The sequence below is a fragment of the Neodiprion pinetum genome, chromosome 5, assembly GCF_021155775.2.
Source record: "Neodiprion pinetum isolate iyNeoPine1 chromosome 5, iyNeoPine1.2, whole genome shotgun sequence".
NCBI lineage: Eukaryota > Metazoa > Arthropoda > Insecta > Hymenoptera > Diprionidae > Neodiprion > Neodiprion pinetum.
The window spans coordinates 2,963,822-2,983,551 of NC_060236.1; the positions used below are offsets into that span (position 1 = coordinate 2,963,822).

Genomic DNA, 19,730 nt, shown 5'->3' on the forward strand with positions numbered 1-19,730 from the left:
GCAACATTTTAATATTTTGACTAATTTTAAGCTAGAGGTAGCATGATTCGTGGAAAAAATCTTCGGCATAATACCGCGGTTCGAAATTTGTCCTTATTCAAAATTTATTGTACACAATAATATTGACGAAACAATCTGGTATAAAATTCTACCCGCAAATTTTTTATACTATTCCATTATCCATGTTGTGTATTCCATTGTACGCTTGAGCGGAGTTTCAAGTGCAAAATTATTGATTGAGTTTTATTCAGATCTAAGCGGTAGGAGCGTGTCGGTCTGAAATACATATAAGGATTCGTGGCCTAAATAAAATTGTAGCCAATTCCGAAGTGCGAAATGTTACTATGAGCACGGTTTTACGTAGAGAGTCTACTCAAATCTGAGATTCGGCGCCGGAAGTAAATAAGTTTGTCCAGAAAAACGATAGTCTCGCTTTGCTCGATTGGTTACTCTCGAAAATCGATTAGTCCAGGGAACTTCCTGTACCTTCTGCGCCTGCGGAATCTTTCTTTCGCTAGCGATAACCGAGCGTGAATGTCGCTGTGGTAAACAAAATATAAATCGCAGGTAATCCACAAAATTGTTCTGCATCCGAAGTGGAAATAGATTAATTACGTTACAGTTACCTCTGTTGTGTGTTTATACGTCTTTATTCCACGTTCTTTCTCAAATACCCATCGTGTACGCGATTCCTGGCCAACAGGCCGGAGCATTCAACTCGTGATGTTCTGTGTTCGTGTTCTCGTTAATTGAATATTGTGAAATAATTTGTTCATGAAAAAGTTACAATTTAATCTTTGATATTTTGCATAGTCTAAGCCTGTCTGATCGTTCTGATATTGATGTCACCAAATCCGATTACTGTTGTGTTACTCTTTTTTTTTTTTTAGGTTATGTTACTGTCATCATGATCTTGGGTGACGCGAGTCTCTTTTCTATACGATAATTTATAATCACTGAGCTATTTCAGAAATCACAGCACTGATTCTCTACAAAAATACTTATCGTTATTCGTACACTTTCTCAGTTGTCAGCTAACTAATGGCAACTTGTTTCAAATGAAGCAGGTAGTATTAAGCTCAATACTCAACAACCATATTTTTATTTCCAGCCATGGTGCGTATGAACGTTCTTAGCGACGCGCTCAAGTCGATCAACAATGCCGAGAAACGTGGCAAGAGGCAAGTCCTGCTTCGCCCTTGTTCCAAAGTGATCGTAAAATTTCTCACAGTCATGATGAAGCATGGTGAGTACTTCAAGTTTACGTCCATTCAAAATATATAATTCTAAGTGCTTGATTTGGTGAAACTGTGCTAACTTTCTCGGTATGACATTTACTCCTAAATATTTCTTTGAACAATGTACTTTTTGTATCACCTAAGTAATGCAAACAACTTAATTTTGAATAGGCTTTATTTTATATTGTATTGTGTCTCTTGGCAGTTGACTAAAGTGGTAGTTTTATTCTTGAGTAATTTTTTTGGTCAATGTGCTATTACGTTATTTTCTCCTTTAATTGGTATATAATATATTAGAAAGAATGTGGTTTACGAAAGAAATATAGCTATTATTCAGTATCAATATATTTTAATCCTAGAGGAATTCCAAACACTATTAAGTCATTTATAACTTTGCATTCAGGCTACATTGGTGAGTTTGAAATTGTCGACGACCACCGCAGCGGAAAGGTGGTAGTGAACCTGACTGGCCGGTTAAATAAATGTGGTGTTATCTCTCCAAGATTTGACGTTGCTATAACAGACATTGAAAAATGGACCAATAATTTACTACCATCTCGTCAGTTTGGGTAAGCATTTAAATTTATTTAAATAATGAGGTTACAAAAATTACTTATATCAGAATTTCAGAAGAAGTATGACATCGATTCAATTGCCTGCATATTATAATCACTCACACTTTGGTGACTAAGCTTATTGTTATACATGATCCTTTTTTTAGTTATGTTGTCTTGACAACCAGTGGAGGTATTATGGATCATGAAGAAGCAAGAAGAAAACATCTTGGAGGCAAAATCCTAGGATTCTTCTTCTAATTTAATTTTTTTGTACAACATCAGTAAAACGTGTCAATAACAATCAATTGCTTAATTGTACGAGAAACAAAACCGCAGAATACAAACCATGTGAGAAACCTTACCACCAACCAATAAATTTTGTTGATACGAATATAATTTTACACAGATCCATGTTCTCAGATATTTTTATTCTACAGCAGTAAAAAACAGTAAGCTCAGAAGATTATGCAACTGGTGGAAAGATTAGGTGTTAGAGAAAAACTAGTGAAGTCTACAGATGTATCGATTAAGGTATGCAGTTATTGAAAGGATTATACATGACACCATCAAGACAGTATGCTACTATTACTAAAGATGTGCTTGCCTGTAGGTACGTATTCATTATGCACATTTCGCATGCGTACACAAGCACGTGCGCATTCAGGAGTAATTTGCAGCTATTTCCCGCAAGCTTAGCCTATGAGCCGGTTCTCGTTTGTCAAAAAAGTAACTGAATAAAAATTGTACAATCCGCGTGGACATCCCGTTCTTGTTATCACTGAATTACTTCTTATCCGTGATCGTTGGTGAGCAATGACTTTATCGATAGTTTCGTATTACCAATTACAGCGATCGGTAATGCAGAGCGCCACATCTCCGCCGTTGACAACGAAGTTCCTTTTCGTAGCCTCTCTATAATGGCGGTATGTTCTGCGCTTCTGATTGGCTAAACTCGCGGCCAATGAGTTAAGCGGTGACAACTGTGTGCGTAACCTCGTCCGTCTCGCATTGGTAGTCAGTGATGCGCGCAGGGTGAAGGTAGACGTACCGTGGTCGGGATTTCGACGCGCATTCCACACCACTATATTCCGAGTTGTTTGACGGGCGTACAAGACACCACCAACACTGTACAGCGAACACCAACCAAACTAAAGTTTAGTCCCGACTTCGGCGGAGTTTTGGTGCGGAGTGAGTTTGTCAGCGCTCGGCCCGGTGTACGCGTTGTTTTGTCGGTAAGTGGTGCGGTACGGTTTCCGAATTAAACGAATCGTTTTAAAGTACGGATTGTTATTTTCCGAGAAAAAAGCGCCAGATCCGTGATCACTTTTTCCTTCACTTGATGCTTCTTTTTTTGTCTTTTTTTTTCTTAAACCTGTACACTATACTTTGTGTTGAACGAAGAGTAAAATTTACGCGGAAAAAGTGGACAGGTATGTGTATACATTCATCGCTGCGTTGCCAAGTTGCAACCAGGTGAACGTAACCGTTTGTATTATGATTGTGTTACCTGAGCTTGGCGTGCAACGCCTGCTGCAGGAAGCCTCGTATGCTGTCGTGATCTGACAATATACATACTGTCTACACGGATCGCTACATGTGAATAGAGGGAAAAAAAACAACAAACAAAGAGAGAGGTGAAAAAGTTTTTCAAAACCGAGGAAGCGTCAACTTCAGTCGCTCGTTGTTGTACTGCACCGTGGATTTATTTATTTCTTGGAAAGCCGGCAGTGTAAAAGCTTGTAAGAAGACAAAATAAGCGAGAAAATGAGGAAGTTTTTTACAAATAACTCGTGCGAATTCTTGCCGATTGTTCATTTGTTATCTCGTTGTCGCATCGTATCCGCAATAGGCAACATTCTTCGTGAGTGAACCCTGTTCAGTGTCTCCTTCTCTGCACTCTGCAGTGCAGGAAAACGTAAAAGTGTACAAGGCACAGTTGTCCCCAGCTGTTGCCGCCGGTCAGGCAGCGTATATAATGGAGAAACTCGACTGGCCGAATCGGCGACGATCATTTCATCCGCAAAATTTGATAAAAACTGGAGGAAGCAGGAGGAGAGCTTCGTTTTGGAAGCTATTTGCCGCTCTGTCGTTCATATGCATTGCGGGCGGCGCCTGCGCGACCGGTAAGTTTTCATAATACCTGCATCTGTTCTATTCCAGAAATACGTTCGCGAATGCATTGCACTGCATGCGTGCAACTGCTGTTAAGCACTGCGTGTTTATTATACCTATGTGGTCAAATACAGGGATGCACGCGAAGCTGCGAAACCGATTTCGAAGACTTGATCGAACAAAAAAAAAAAAAAAAGAACGAGCAAACGGAAAAAACCCGTTATGGCTGACTTATCTGAAATTTAATTTCGATCCTCATCCAGCGTCATTTGTATAATAGTGTCAAATATTTCGCTGAATAATGATGTTACATACAAGGTTACATACATGATGACATACAAGGTTATTTTCGACGTTGCAGTATTATAGAGTTTACGTGTGAATCTGAAGTTGGTAGCGTTATTGTAACGATTCACGTTTTGGATAAAATCGTAATTTATCAGTTTCACGACAGTCGCGACAGAGATGCCTACTCATCTCTGGTCGTGATATGCGTTAAATTATTCCAATAAGAAAAAGTATAATCATATTTTAAAAACTTGACCACTTCAAAGTCACTATAAAATTGCAAAATAGTGATTTTTCCATTCTATATTTCGTTACGTTAACGTTACTAACTTCAGTCTCTTGTTTCCCGTGCCGTTCACACGGTTCAGCCGTCCTCAAAATATCGATGAAACAAAAGCAGGTAACAGTCAGGCTTTCTCTGCGTAACTACTGTAGGAAAATTTCAATCATTTGCCGTCGGCCGGATTGTACCTGCGAAACTAAACGTTATATGTAATAACGCAGTGACATACGGCTATTCCGAACGTTGACTAAGATACGGATATTCGAATATTCCGAGAGAAACGGTTGGATTGAATTCACCTCGAAGGAATTCGCGTGCGATTTCCGTTCTGTCTTTGAGAGGAGGGGGGACACCAGACAGGTACAGGAACACGGTCCAAGCCACCGGCAATCACACATGTGTGATGCGACGGAAGGAGGCCGTTTGCCTAGGTCACGTTCGCGATTTGAATTGGCTCCGGTTCAATGTCTGAACAAGAGGTGCTCGACGATAAAAAGAGAATAGGGAATTATTGAGCTCTGTGTCGGGGGTTTCCTTGGTTCGTTGAGTTACGTCACAATTTCCTTCGATTCTGGCGGAGATTATTGCGGAGTCTTTCTTTCATTTCAGACCTCTTTTTGATCGCTGTGAGATGTTTTCATCGGCGGACTCGTTGGAAAAGAATTGAATATTTTTATGTATAAGTATAAAGGTCCCATGTGGCGGTTAATAATCGACGCGTTTAGATGGCTGAATTATATTCAATACTCAGAATCAATTGATGCAGGCTGTTGCCTGTATGTTATAAAACTGATCGAACCTCGTCGTCGCGATGATCGTTAATAATGATAAATAAAAAACGACCAATCGCATCTTCCTCCTCGTATTTGTATATTTAACGTGAACCTATGCACATGTGCGAGGCTCGTCGATGGATTTCACACCGACGCGAGGATGAGATTTAGTTGAAATTTAATAATGTTCGCGTGTTCGTATGACATTTATTATTATTGTTTTGCAATGTGTAACCAATATGCTGCAACACGTTATTTTACGCCGATGAAAAACTTTTCCTTGTTCTATATTATATAATTCCCATGTTTGTGGTTTGGTACACGTATGTCATTTATTATACACCCATATACCCAGCTTTACGTCCTGTCTACGTTCTTGAAAAGCTTACCGCACAGCGAAAAGTCGTACAACGAATCAATTATTGTTATACAAACCCATACAAATTCAATTGGATCTATTGCAAAATTTTAAAGTGTCATAATTAAAAGGGGCCGTTGTAGCGAAATGCCGTATAAGGAGGTATAGGTGTAAAAGATACAAATACTTTTTTCTTAAACAAATAAATGTTACGTACAGTATCTCTTTACAAATGTATGTCTCTTTATTATCGTTATCTGTACAGTTGTTATACATGGTATACGATATTACCGCATCACACTAAATAATGGAGCATTCATTCGACCTGCACATTATCTAATCGATGCACACCGACTAATTGCTCACATGTCTGAAATAATAATACTCCAACTCGCGAGAGGAAGAGAGAGAGAGAGAGAGAGAGAGAGAAAAAAAATAGAGACTGGTCTACGAATATCGCGATTAGGGTCTCGATTCGTTTATTTATCTCCTACTCCAGGTCGAATGTCGCGCACGATTTATCATCGGCTGCGGCACAAAGACGTCTTTCACAATTTCTTCTTTTGTCCCCCCCATTTCAATCGGTGATGCACCATATATATATATATATATATGTGTGTGTATAATATTATTACATGCACACACGCCGAAGAGGTACAACAGCACGCTTTATTTATCCATAATGTGTGAGATACCAGCGTATATGATACGAAGTATGCGCTTTTATATATGCATATATCGCCATGGAAGAGAGGAGCGGGCGGTTGGAGGTACTTGAGGTGTAGACCTTTGTACCTCATTAAATCCCTTTTTTTTAAAATTTTTTTTTCTCATCTCCTTCTCCTTCGCTCTGGGTGGTATTCGCCCGACCAGCAAATATAATCATAAATAAATAATGAAACGAAGAACGTTGACTGAGATGAAATTTTACCTCGTTTCCCTATAAACACGTCTCGTAATACACATCGGGCTGAAGTTAGTAACGTTAACGTGACCAAACTAAATCTCCAAAATTAATTCCCAAAGATGCAAAGTAGCGATCTTTCTGAATCATATGAATATAATACATGCATCGTTGCAGTGACGTTACTAACTTCATTCTCATTCGTACACCGCAGTACAGCAGGTGTGGTTGTTCATCAATGGTACATAGCTACAATGTATGTAACTTGTACCACGATAATAAATCCGAATTGTTTTTTAGAACATCGGTGCCGTGAATGTAAAATTTTCACGCGACGTATAAGGAGGTGGAGGAGGCGGTATACTTTCCTCTAATTTAGATTTATTACGTGGGTTAATCCGACCAATTGTATGAATTGAGTTAAATCGTTGACCTCCTCCTCCTCCTCCTCCTTCCTCCCTCCACCCCTTACTTATACACACATTCCGGCTCTCTCACTCACTGTAATGACGTAGCACGTGCCGGTGATGCTTGATTTAACTCTATCGTGTGCGTGTGCATGTGTGTATAAGATGCTGCGTGTCTCTTCTATGATGACGATCAAGCGTCGCGGATGAAATATTTGACTGTGCAGACTTTCCGCACCCCGTGAGAAATAATATTAAAATTCTTGTAGGTGTATATGTATGTATGTGTAAACGGACGATGTGCAATAACGTTAGGTACAGGTATACATTATGATACATCGGAACTTATGATTCATCCGAAAATTAACCCTAGTCATTTACACCTATGGAAACTTTCACATTGCTTGAATGGGTTTACTCAGACCCCAGTCATCTTTGGAACGTTATTACTGTAGGTATACGTATAGTTACGACTTCAACAAAATTCTGAGAAAAAAACTTGACAATTCGAAAATAAACTCCAATCTTAGTTTCAGCAAGAAACGTTGAAGGATGTGGGAGAAATTGTCGAAGCAAAGAACAGTAAAACAATATGCAATACATTTCCTAGGGTCTCTGAGACCCCTCAAAGTTTTTTGAATCATTCTTCATTTTACTTGCACAAACAACCCTGATTTTAAAATTTTACGTTAAAGTCGAATACAGAGGTAACAATTTTAACGGGTTGCCACGGTGGAAAATCGTAAATTATGTCCTTCCGAAGCACGCTAATTATATTAGAGGTAATATACGATTTCGTAGTGCAATTATGATCCTATCAATCGAACTACGATTACCACCCCTATACGAACATACACTGAGGAAAATTGCATTCGTCATAGTAACTGGAAAAATTCAATAAAACATGTATCGTTAAAAAAAGTGATTGAATATATTGTTGGAATTAGGAAAAACGAGGTACGCGTAACCATTTTGCGCTATCGTCGATACTTTTTTGGTTATTGCAACGCAAAATCAGTTTGTTCGGTTTACTCTACTTTTTTAGTTAAACAAGGCTTGAACGTCAATTTATCGTTGCACGAGCATTAAATTTTCGCAACGGTTGCAAGAAAATCTAGTAACAGTAATCGTGATGATAAAGAATAGCAACGGATACCAGAGTTTCCGGTAACAGCTATAAAACTAATTTTCATTTTCTACCTAGAACTATATTTTTCGATTGTGGTAAATAATGAAAATAGTTGTGGACTTGGGCGGTAACCGTAACTAAAAATTTCTCTCGGTGTAAAATTTTCTCCGTATCTAAGAGAGGAATGGGGATACGCGCGATTCGTCGTTCTCTTCCTGCATGCACATCGCCGAGAATCGCATGTTCATCGTCATGTATAACTGATGCAAAGAGCAGGTGTGCCGTGTGTCACGTATACCTGTACAGGTACGCGTATGCATGTGTCTACATACGTGTATATATATATGTATGTATGTAGGTAGGGGTATCAATTTACGGTTGTAACACTATATTCGTACAGGCGTTTGCGATGAACAAGAAGAAGGAGGAAGTTTTGTGAAAAGGCTCTGGGAAGGTACAACCACTTCATTCGCGAAGGTATCGCGGTGCATGTATACATACATACTTACTCATATATATATATATATATATGTATACGCATGGTAGGAAGTGTAGGTATGACCGACGTCAGCTCAATCGAGGGAACAATGGATGGATAAGAGCGGCACCGGCAGCACCACAAGGTTCGGGTATAAGGTACCTACCTACCTTATACCTACCCTACCCTATATTTCGCATCAAGTTTGCTGCCACTGCGACTGTCGTGCCGCTCGCTACCCATGCCCGTATAGTTTTGTATCTCACGATCAGTTTGGTTCTCTCCCTTATACAGCATTACAGGTCTCGGTGTGCTTGCTTGCCTCCTATCCTGTCCTCTCCTCTCCACTTATTCACGTTCGTCAACCCCCTTCTTTTTTACTTCATTTAGAGGAGTGGGGTAACCTTTGGATGGTGTAAAATCACGTCTATTTAAAGAGAATGAAAACACTTGGAGCAATTTCAGTTTGAGGGCTTTATTATTTATAGTTTCAAGAACATTTTGGAATTTTTTTTTTTTTTTTAATCAAATTAGTAACAAAATGGCGGCACGGCGGATATGAAGCAGCGAACGATCATGGTTTAAAATCCGGCGGCGAAGATTCTGCGGTACAATTTTTATACGATAGATACTTGAAATTTTGGTACAATCTTTTAAACTTGCTTATCGGTTCGAGCTCGCGGTTAGATTTTTTTATTTCAATCCCAACATTTTCTTTCTGTGGAAATTTTTTTAACGATACACACACGCAGACACACAATAACAACAAGAACTGAAAATGGGTATGATTTTAAACCGTCCAAGCTGCACCTCCTCTCCTTAAGTACATGAAGTGACTCGGTTCACTCTCTAGAAGGTATCTTTCTTTGTTATTGTCAAGTGTCTGGAAGTTCAGAACATTCCCTCAAATTGCCTACGAAATTTGTGTTTCTAGATTTCGGGTTAGAAATGATTTCTAACCGTAGATCGAAACCCTGGAAAACAAGACGAGACTGAAACCATCAGCCAGAATTAGGAGTCGAACGTTCCAACGTTCTTTCGAATAAAGTGAAGTGAAGTGAAGAAAATCAAAGTTTCGTGAAATACTATGAAACGCCGATACTTTTACAGAATTATGAGGATAAAACTGAACTGCATTTTTCTATTTCCAAAAAGCTTAACACGTTTCGCCACTAATTCTGCCTTCTAGCTTCAGCTTCGTGAAAACGAGATATCAGCTCTGCAGAGCTGCGATACCGGGTGTAAAATTGTACTGACAATGAAACGAACACCTTCCAGCAGTAGTGACGATGACGACGACTCCACAGTGCAAGTTTTACAGCGTGCGTCACCTCTATAGCACCAAGGGAAATAGTTTAAAGGATGGAAAGCCTTGTGAATGGTCACATACGTACAGTAATTTTTCATGTTGTACTACGTTGGATAAGGTGAAGAAGAAGAAGAAGAAGAATTACGTACCTGAATGTACCTCCTCTTACGCTAGTGCCGCAGCAGCTCACGGACCGGATATGTCCCCACCACCAATTTTCCCTTTCAGCCTTTTTAACTTATACTATACACGTCGCATGCATTACTATCATCGTTATACCTCCACTCTTTCCTGTCTCTACCTCCTCCTCCTCCTCCTCATCATCACCATCATCATGATCATCATCATCTTCGCCATGCTGATTTTCTCATTTCTCATGGTAACACGAAACACTGCAGGTGTATTTATATAATTTCACATTTTCTCACGCGGTTTTATAATATAATGTCATATTCGAATTGCATATCCTTGCCATTCGTGCATGGAATGGATTAGTTATTATTGGGGAATGTTACGGAGAATTTGAAAAGTAGAATATACTGCTTCGGAGATGAGAAAATGCGTGATATGGAATATCAAACTCATTGCGTGTAGATTTTTACCGCATATCGTCCAGTGTGCAGACGAGTCGAGTGGGGTTAAAATATCAAAATGGTTGATCGACGGAAGGACCGATATACCGAATATCGAATTTTTAATTACGCGGAAATATAATTCGTAGAATTATCATAATGTAGAAAATCCAACATAGAAAGTAGAAGTACAGAAAGACAAAATATAGATAGGTCAAAACGTGGAACGACAGAATCTAGAATTTGTATGAGGTTCTATAATTATCGAGACGAGTTCTGACGATTCTATATTTTGGCGTTCTAAGTTCTGACCTTTCTATTATATTACTTTTTCAAAAATGCGATATTGCGACCATTCTATTTTTAATCATCCTACATATTTTTAATTTTATAATCATATTGCAGCCACTAAGATTTCGAGGTACGAGTATGTTTTGTTTTATTACGGTTTACCGAATTTCAAACAATTCCAAAATGGCGGCGTAACGGTTTTTCATCATCATGAATCGTTACTAACTTCAGCGTGGTTACTCGGCCGGTACATACATACAAAATACAAATGAGCACACGGTCCGCAACTCCGGTGAATCTGTAGGTATGTACAACGTGTAAGAAAGGGGAAGAAAAATAGACGCCTAATGTGGCAAGGAGAGGGAAAGATGGATGGACGACGAAAGAACGAAGGACAGACTGACTGAGTTCCGTCTCTCTTCACTTTTCTCATAGGCTCGGGCAGCCGGTGCAACAACAATCAGGGGCCACTGACCGCCCTCGGCAAGGTTCTCTTCTCTCCTTAGGTCCCTTCCTTAGGGATAAGGAGAAACACACACGTGAGAGACGGTAAAACAACAACGACGACGACGCGACGCGACTCGACTTCGTCGGGCCCAAAGCCAAGAGGGGGGGGGGGGAAGCAATGCACCACCTATACTTACTTACCCGATCAGCCTCCTCGAAGCCTGGGCTCTCTTTATACGTTGGCGGAATTAGGATTAGAGCTCATTGAACGAGGAGGAGAAGAAAACGATACTTGTATACCCTATTGTACCTACTGTTGTTTCGATCGTTAAACTTCTTGTACGTTGCGGCAATTCTCAGAATTGAAAATTCGCTCCTTCCCTGTACACATTTCAAGGAATTACATCGGTCGACACGAATTTTTTTTATTCTTGGTTCTAGACAAGCCAAATTTTCATTCCTTACACGTAACTAGTAAAAGAAAAAAAAAAGTAGCCTTAAGATTACTTTTTTAAAAACCAGTACGATATTTACGGATTAAAAAAAAAAAAATTACCCATTTTCTCAAACATTTTATTGTAAATTATAGCAGTCAAACGAACTTTAGTTTCGCGTAATTAATTTTTACTTATATTCTACAAATTAATAATTAATCACAGGTTTTTTTTTTCCAGTTTATATTTAAATAAATAAATTTTGATTCTATATACATCGAACACTAACCACAAAATATACTTCACTTATTTACTTATAAATATTAGCTTTTGTCGTTTTTACGTTGACGTTAAGCAAGTCTTGAAGTTTTTCGTTCACAGGTAGGTATCAACCAAAAACTTGAAAGAAATTATTTTTTATCAATGTAAAAAACGGCAAACAAGCAAACCTAACAAGTCGATAAATGAAGATTTTCGTTAACTATTCGACCGTGTAGAATGAAAATTTATTTATTCGAATATAAAGTCGAAAAAAAAAAGAAAAAATAATAATAATCAGTTGACCTATGTCATCGGCATGAGTAAATTATATTTCTATAACGTCGCGAACCACGGCCATGATCCTGATAATACCCTGTAAGCCTATACGGTCGTGACCTCCTCAGGGAGTTTGAACTCACGGCACCTGTCGATGTCAGGGCTTACTGTTAAACCTCTTCTCTATGCGTGTGTTTATTATACATACACACCTATTTCTATATACTCGGCAAATATTTAATTATCCATCGTTGTCCCAGTGTAGCCTTTGCCTCCCCCTTTCCCTGCGTCGGTATTTTACCTAACTTCTTTTTTTTCTATTTGTTCGTCTATCTTGTCTCTCTTGTATTTTCAGTACTCCGTTATTGATATGGCATATTATCGTCATCGCAGCTATAACTTGTATATACATACATGGTGTAATACGCCTACTTCTCTGTTATATATTGGATTGGATGCATTAAGACTTGTGGATAGAATCGCGTCTGCGGCCCCGATCTCTTTACCTCACGCGTCAACTGCTTGAACTTTCTGTAACACTGACGTGATAATTTGCTAATTATCTACTCGTAGGTATTCATATATAATCATTTAGCAACATATAATAGGTGTAATATGTACCAGGCTTAGTGAACCTTAAGAAAATGATAACGATGAAAATTCACTTTTGTTGTATTTTTACGAGATTGAAGTTAGTTAAGGTTAACGTGACGAGACCTCGTGGAAAAAATCGCTTCATTGCGATTTACCGAATTTTCAGATAATTTTATGTTTTGAAATACCTACCATTTTCACAGAAATGTATCGTTTGCGGTAACGTTATTAGGAATAACCTTTCAACCTTACCACTTTCTTTCTAAAGAAAGAAAGTAAGAATGAAAATTAAGAACATTGTCAAACATATCGCGTAGAGATTCGAGAAGTAGAAATTCCATTCATGTCTTCGCTCTTATTTACTCGACCTTGCGTTATACTCAGAACGGCAAACTTCCCACTCGAAAATGTTAAACAGAATATTACAAGAGGAATGTTCGTATGTTCTACCGCCTGGAGCGTTTGGAAGATGGATCCTCGTGACATTGTTCAGCAGGTTCCATTACTGGCGGGTCCTCGTATCCCGGGTCCAGGATTTTTGACACTGTCCAGAAGCGCGCGTTCGAGGGCGGAAAGAAAGGATGCAATGGAGGGAGAGATGCAGCACGCACGCACGCACGCACTTGTACAGCAGACTGCAATTCCTGTATAAGTTCTTCTTCTACTTCAACTTCTTCTTCTCCTAGCAGGAACGCCGACTGTGAGACTCGACGGGACGTCGTCAACCTCTTGAGATGAAAAAAGAAGGTACCTTGGAAACCTTGTCGCGCAACGGTCGCTCCATCCTCGCGTTTGAGAATAAAAGGAGACGATGATCCATACATATACATATAACGCGGGTCTGACCTTCAACTCTGACGAGGGATTGATTCAAGTTCGGAATATCCCTGCTATTCAATTACGAATTGTCGTTACGATTGATTCAACTTGCAATTGGTGCGAGGTTCACATTTGGTCCACATTCAACTATCAACTAATTTTACAAAAATATGCATCTTTATATTTGCGATGAAGTTGTAAACGTGCAGTGTATTGGTTAATAAACTGCAGGTATGTACACTTGGGAACAATGAATCTGAGACGGATCATTTTTTTCAATAGACAGTTACGTTGGCAACACTGAGAAACCTGCAGCGCCACAGTCGGCCGAACGCGAAACTAACTCAATCTCAATAAATATAACATAACCCATTACCGTCGAATCTAACCTTAAAATACCACGAAGATAATGACTTGTTGGATTGACACGTTAATTCTATAGTTAGATTCGACGGTCATGGGTTATGTTACGTTTATTGAGATTGAGTTTGTTTCACGCTCGGCCGATTGTGGCCCTGTAGTTTTCCAACATTGTAACCAACGTAACTGTCTAGTGGAAAAAATTAGCCGTCTCAAATTCATTGTCCCCAAGTGTACGCGAAGACTCTTCCTGCAGTCAGTACCTTCCATGCGATCAAATAAAGAGGTTCTTCTTGAATATCGTCTCTTATTCGTAAAATCACTAACAAAACTATGGAAATTATCGTAAAACAGTATACATACATCAGGGCTGGGGGCGTTACGCGGTTTCGAACTCTGACAATTACAATGGTTAGATTATAACGAGCATCCAACGAATGGTGGTGGTAGTGGTGGTGGTGGTGGTGAACCAACGTAGGTCGGTACATCACGCATCGTGCATAAACCTAATGAACGTGCTTATGTATCTACAGGGGAACGTCTATCCCCCCCAATTCGTAAACGCGACAAACCATCACACTATACATATAACAGCATTCATTTGCATTTTGTGCCATTATTCTGCTGTACGGTGTGATACGACAGATGCTACGGGGCTCACGGTCATTCTTCTGTTGTTATTATTATTATTACTATTATTATTATAGGATAGGTCTGCTGCATTTATACATCCACGTGCAATCTCGCGATATATTGTCGTGGAAGGGTTGATATGAAAGCAGGTCTCTCCCCCCCCCCCCCCCCCCTCCCCCAATCAAATTGAATTGCGGTTGAAAAATCATTCGAGTTGTGAACGATTTTATTCTTTACGATATAGAGCAAAGTAACGTGAAGTAAAGTTCCGGTAGAGGAAAATCGCGAAAAGTAAAGATTGGATGGAGTAAAATTTGGAAATTTGAATTATACTCACACAGCACAGAGTTTACTCGACGAGTTGGTGTGTAAAATTAGAAAAATCGAAAATCAGAATTATCAGGACTCCTAATGAAAAATATTGAAAATCCAAAACAAAGAAAGATCAAAGTGGTGAAATTTCACCGAGCTAGAAACTTAATTAATGGAACTGAAAATACAAATTCCGAGTTTCAACCCCGCCCCTTTATTTCTTTTTTATAATACATACATATCTGAAATTTTAGAATTTGCAGCTGCAATATGCGGTGCACAATCACAGTACGCTTTAGTCGTAATAAGTATTATGTAATATTATATTATAGTCGTTGAATCTTATTTGGCATAAGAAATGACGACGACGTTTAATCGTTTCCTTTGCTCTTTTTGTATATTTCTTTCTTCCTCCGATCTCTTTGTATTCCTCGCGTACCTTATAGACTACATACCTATATATGCACCACGTCTGCCGGGTCTAGTCTTGTAACGACGAATAATATTCGAAATCAGCGAGACAAGACGATCGAAATTCGAACGCGGAAAACTGTTGGAGCGATGCCATCTCAGCTTCAAGGGGAACCACTTTTCAGTCCAGTAGACGTCTCGAGGCATTGGCATGACGGATCCAATATGGCGGACGAAAATCTCAAACTCGTTCGTATCCAGCGAAAAAACTCTGTCCAGGGATTTTCGGGCTCGCTGATTGCGAATCTGAAATCAGATTTTGAAAATTCAGTGTGGCGAATCCAATCAGCGAGCCCGAAAACTCCCTGCATAGAGTTTTTTGACAGTATTCGATGAAATTTGAAATTTTCGGCGGTCATATTGGATCCGCCATCTTGAATAATTTTTAAAATCCGATTTCAAATTCGTAATCCACGACCCCCAAAAACCATAGAATACCATAATGTTATAAAAGTTGACTCGGCAAAATAGTGTGTGATACAAAGGGTTAACGTTAACGGAAATCATTCGTGATTGATACAAATTATATGCTGCCTTATAAAGTGTTCGTATCACCAGTCAATACAAAAAATGAATAATAAAAAAGATTACCTTTGCTATGAAGAAAACAAAAAAAAATTGCACAATATCAGAATTTAACCGTTCCACGAGGATAGGGGACGCCGACCGTCGCGTCGCGTTTTCGGATCTGCAAAACGTTGCGCATTGCGTCTTGCGGAACGCAGCCTAGCTGTACAAAGCCTATGTATAGGTAGATACCAGATACTGTACAGTATGCGCCGCACGTGTGTATATTGTATATATGTATATACATACAAGGTGTCCCAATTTAAAAGCGACATTAAATTTTCACCCGAACTAATGGTTCAATGGGAAAACGTGTCCTACAAAAGTTGTATGGTTCAGAGGAGGACAGATGTTTGTCCAAGTTGCTCAGGAAATTTTTTTCGTATAAAGTTAATAATTCGTAAGATACAGCGATAAATAAACTTCAAAAGGATTGCACTTGGGATTGCTCTGCAATTCATCATGTCTCAACCTCCCCGTGTATTGAAGAATTTAATTTTTTGTTCTATCTCACGAACCATTCAATTTATAAGAAAAAATTTCCTCAGAAGGTTGTACATTTTCGAATGGAGAATATTTTAGCTCGAACATAAAATGTGTGATTCCATTTTTTTTTAAATACTGGTCCATCCTCCACAGCATCACCAGTTGAGATGCTGAAACGCGTGACAAAAAATTTTTCTCGCGTTCCCCCCCTCTTAATCGAACAATCTTTGTTGGACACATTTTCCCATTGAATCATTAGGTCGGCTGAAAACGTAACGCGTCTTTTAAATTGGGACACCCTGTATATATATAGATAATGTTGTATCTACGTAGTGAACGGGGAACTGCATTTTGCAGGTGGTCAACCTGGTTATGTTCGTTATTATATTTTGCGTACGTATTTTGCACTGCATGGTACAGTGTTCGGTATCGAATGAATCAATGCAAAAAAGAAATTCGTTGGAATTCGAACGATTTTTGGGACATTTTTTGTCTTTGCTATCCAAGTCAAGCCGACTTATCGTTATTTATATTATATATATATATATATTTATATATATATATACATTTGTGTACATAAGTGTATCGGTGTAATATAGATAAAGTACAACGCAGTGATGTAATAAATTGTTATCTAATGCTTGCAGGTTACGGCTCGATTACATAATATACTCTTCCAATCAATGATAGTGCAGCTTTTTTTTTCATCCCTCTCTTTTCGTCTTCCTAAGTGGTTCGTTTGATCAACTTTTTATGTGTTTATACCCCCTGCACGGTTCTGTTATATGCGTGTCAATTTCTTGTGTAGAAAACTTGGGTAGAAGATTCGTTGATAGAGATTTGATTAGTTAGATGCGTGTTACTGCGTGAGAGATAAATGTCGGTTTTGTTTTTTTTTTTTTTATGTTTTTTTTATTGCTGACTTCCTTCTCTACTTCTTTAATATAAGTAGAATTTTTTGCGCTGAACGTAAAGTATAAAAACGTGGTAGGTACTTAACGTGATGGTTGATTCGATTATAGTGTGGATTAATTTTCGTTAGTTTTTCTGTATAATAAGAAAATGCATTGTTTTATATTAATGAATTTACGAACAGCAAGATTTTTAAGAAATTTCACGATAATGATGAAGTTATAGTAACGTTACATGTTTAGGAAAAATCAATACCTTTCGGGGTGTATGAAATTTCGTAAACCATGATAAGTAAAAAATATCGATATTTTGCAATTATAATTTTTTTTCACCACTGACGATGGCGCTTCGTTACGTTAACGTTACTAACTTCATTCAGCATCATCAAATTTTAAGGTTTATTATACCTGTAGAATTGTAAAAAAATACGCATATTTTAAAGTTCATGCTCAAAATTCGAGCAACGTTATAACTTTTCTTAAACAGCTATACTTTGTATATATATATATATATATGTATACAACAGTTTTAATTCACTCGATAAGCCATTCTTCCTTATAATTATTCAAGTGGATGGTTCAACTTCTTCGTCGACGCGATTCGTCAGGTATTCTCTCCAGTTTTTGCCAACCCAGCATCACGTGTTATACTTGTTTCTATATTAAAACGCCTCGTCGTCGATGCGGGCTTTTATACGAATCCGTGTCGTTTATTTATTTATCCTTTTTTTTTTTTTTGTTTCTTTCTTTTGAATCCTTTCTTTCGTTTGTAATAAATTTGCGAGTAAACGAATAAAAATGAAAAAAGTCGAAACTTACGCGATGTTTTAACGAATGAGGTTAAACCGTAGAAGAGTTTGAGGAATTACGTACATAAATTTTACCTTCGAAGCAAGACATCAAAATACCGTATAATTGTCGGTGGGGGTAAAAAAACTTTGGGGAAGGATCGATATTTGGAATGGTTTAATTTTGATCCGAAATTTTAATCATCCGAAAATAAAATAACGAAAGATTTCGAACAATATATCATTCGTTGTTTTATTCCGATCCTTCCGTATTTATATCCCCATCCATAAATTATACGGCGTTTTAACACGTCTTGCTTCGAAAGTAAAATTTGTATACAAAATTCCTCCAAATGTTTTATAATTTTTACCTTTAGTAATCTTTAGCAACCCTTAGTTTCGACTTTTTAATGTCTTATACTATTTATTTATTTAATCGCATGTTTGAAATTTCGGTATATAGGTCATTCCAAATATTGACCCTTCGAAATTTTTACCCCTCGCTCATAATTGTGAATATTTATACGCAGACGCTGACGTATGTTTTTTTTTTTTTTTTTTATAAATGGAATTTCTTTGTCTTCTCAACTCTAACAGTCTCTGCAGTTGTACGATGTGAAGGATTACACGCATCATGTATACTAATTATACTTGCAGGAACGGGTGGCTGCAAAGAGCCAAGGAGTAACCCTTATCGGGGGAAACCCTTCGTTTATATCCACCACCCCCCTGATTTCCGCCTTCAAGACTGTCATCTTCAAGACTGTTTCGGGAATGTAAAAAGAGGCGTTTATGCTCTGGATTTTCTTCTTCTTTTTTTTTTTTTTTCTTCGAACCAGCTGCTTCTTTCCTTTCCATGTGCTTCGGTAACAGCTGGATCGTGGAAGTGTAACAAGGGTGGCTTTTCCCCGGAACTCGGCTAATTTTCTTTACGTGTAATGTACATTTTACATATTCACTCAGCAAACAGAACACCGAGTTGTGTAACGTGGAATGAAAAATATTTTAGATTTTAAATGTCCTCTTGTGAATTACGTCGATGAACTGAAATTTTTTCGTGTTAAATGTACAGCAATTAAGTAATTGCACGATTTACGAATCTGATATTAATAACAGTTACAAAATCAATAGTAATAGTTACGATATTATATGCTTACACTGTCAAAAAATATTTCTGGCATGGAACAGTAAATTCCTCATATTATAGACTTAATGTTTATTCAATTTACAAATACAACGAATTTAATAAACAACTTAGTATATTCGAATTACTTTTATTTTACTAGCGTTTTTTTTTTCTATAAATTTTTATAAAATGAACAAACTTTGATTGTAATTTAAGACAAATATTTACGTTTCTCTGAATTGAATTTGTAAATTTTGGAATCTGATTTCGTAAATTGACAACTGTTTTTCACAGTAAAAGTGTGTAGTAAATTCACAATCATTTTAAACAGTGTAAATAGATTTCAGACTCAATTTGACGTTGATTTGAATCTAAAAAATTGCTGTACATATATATTCCCAACACACAGCTACGTAAAATCTACATTACATGTTTTTTTTCCTTGCATTCTCTCAATTTGTTGATAATGTAGTTATACCGTTGAACTAATCTTGTTGAAAATTAAGTAAATATTTTTAATTTTCGTCGCTGATATGTATATTTATT

At 37.9% G+C, this 19,730-nt stretch overlaps 2 protein-coding genes across 5 annotated transcripts in view; both read left to right on the forward strand.

The window, feature by feature from the left end:
- Window positions 1-442: 442 nt before the first annotated feature.
- On the forward strand, window positions 443-2,156 carry LOC124220433 (small ribosomal subunit protein uS8A). Its single transcript, XM_046629310.2, has 4 exons — window positions 443-567; window positions 1,112-1,246; window positions 1,642-1,807; window positions 1,960-2,156. The coding sequence occupies exons 2-4, from the start codon at window positions 1,114-1,116 to the stop codon at window positions 2,051-2,053; spliced, it is 393 nt and encodes a 130-aa protein (XP_046485266.1). The 5' UTR covers window positions 443-567; window positions 1,112-1,113; the 3' UTR covers window positions 2,054-2,156.
- A 645-nt stretch (window positions 2,157-2,801) lies between these two features.
- The window catches only part of sdk (sidekick cell adhesion molecule), a 35,207-nt gene continuing 18,278 nt past the window's right edge, over window positions 2,802-19,730 (forward strand). For 2 of the 4 annotated variants that reach the window (XM_069136570.1, XM_069136571.1), the window contains exon 1: window positions 2,802-3,918. In XM_069136570.1, the coding sequence (XP_068992671.1) occupies window positions 3,771-3,918 (148 nt within the window). In that variant the 5' untranslated portion in view covers window positions 2,802-3,770. The remainder of the gene's footprint in view (window positions 3,919-19,730) is intronic. The other 2 variants (XM_046629278.2, XM_046629280.2) reach the window with 1 other exon arrangement.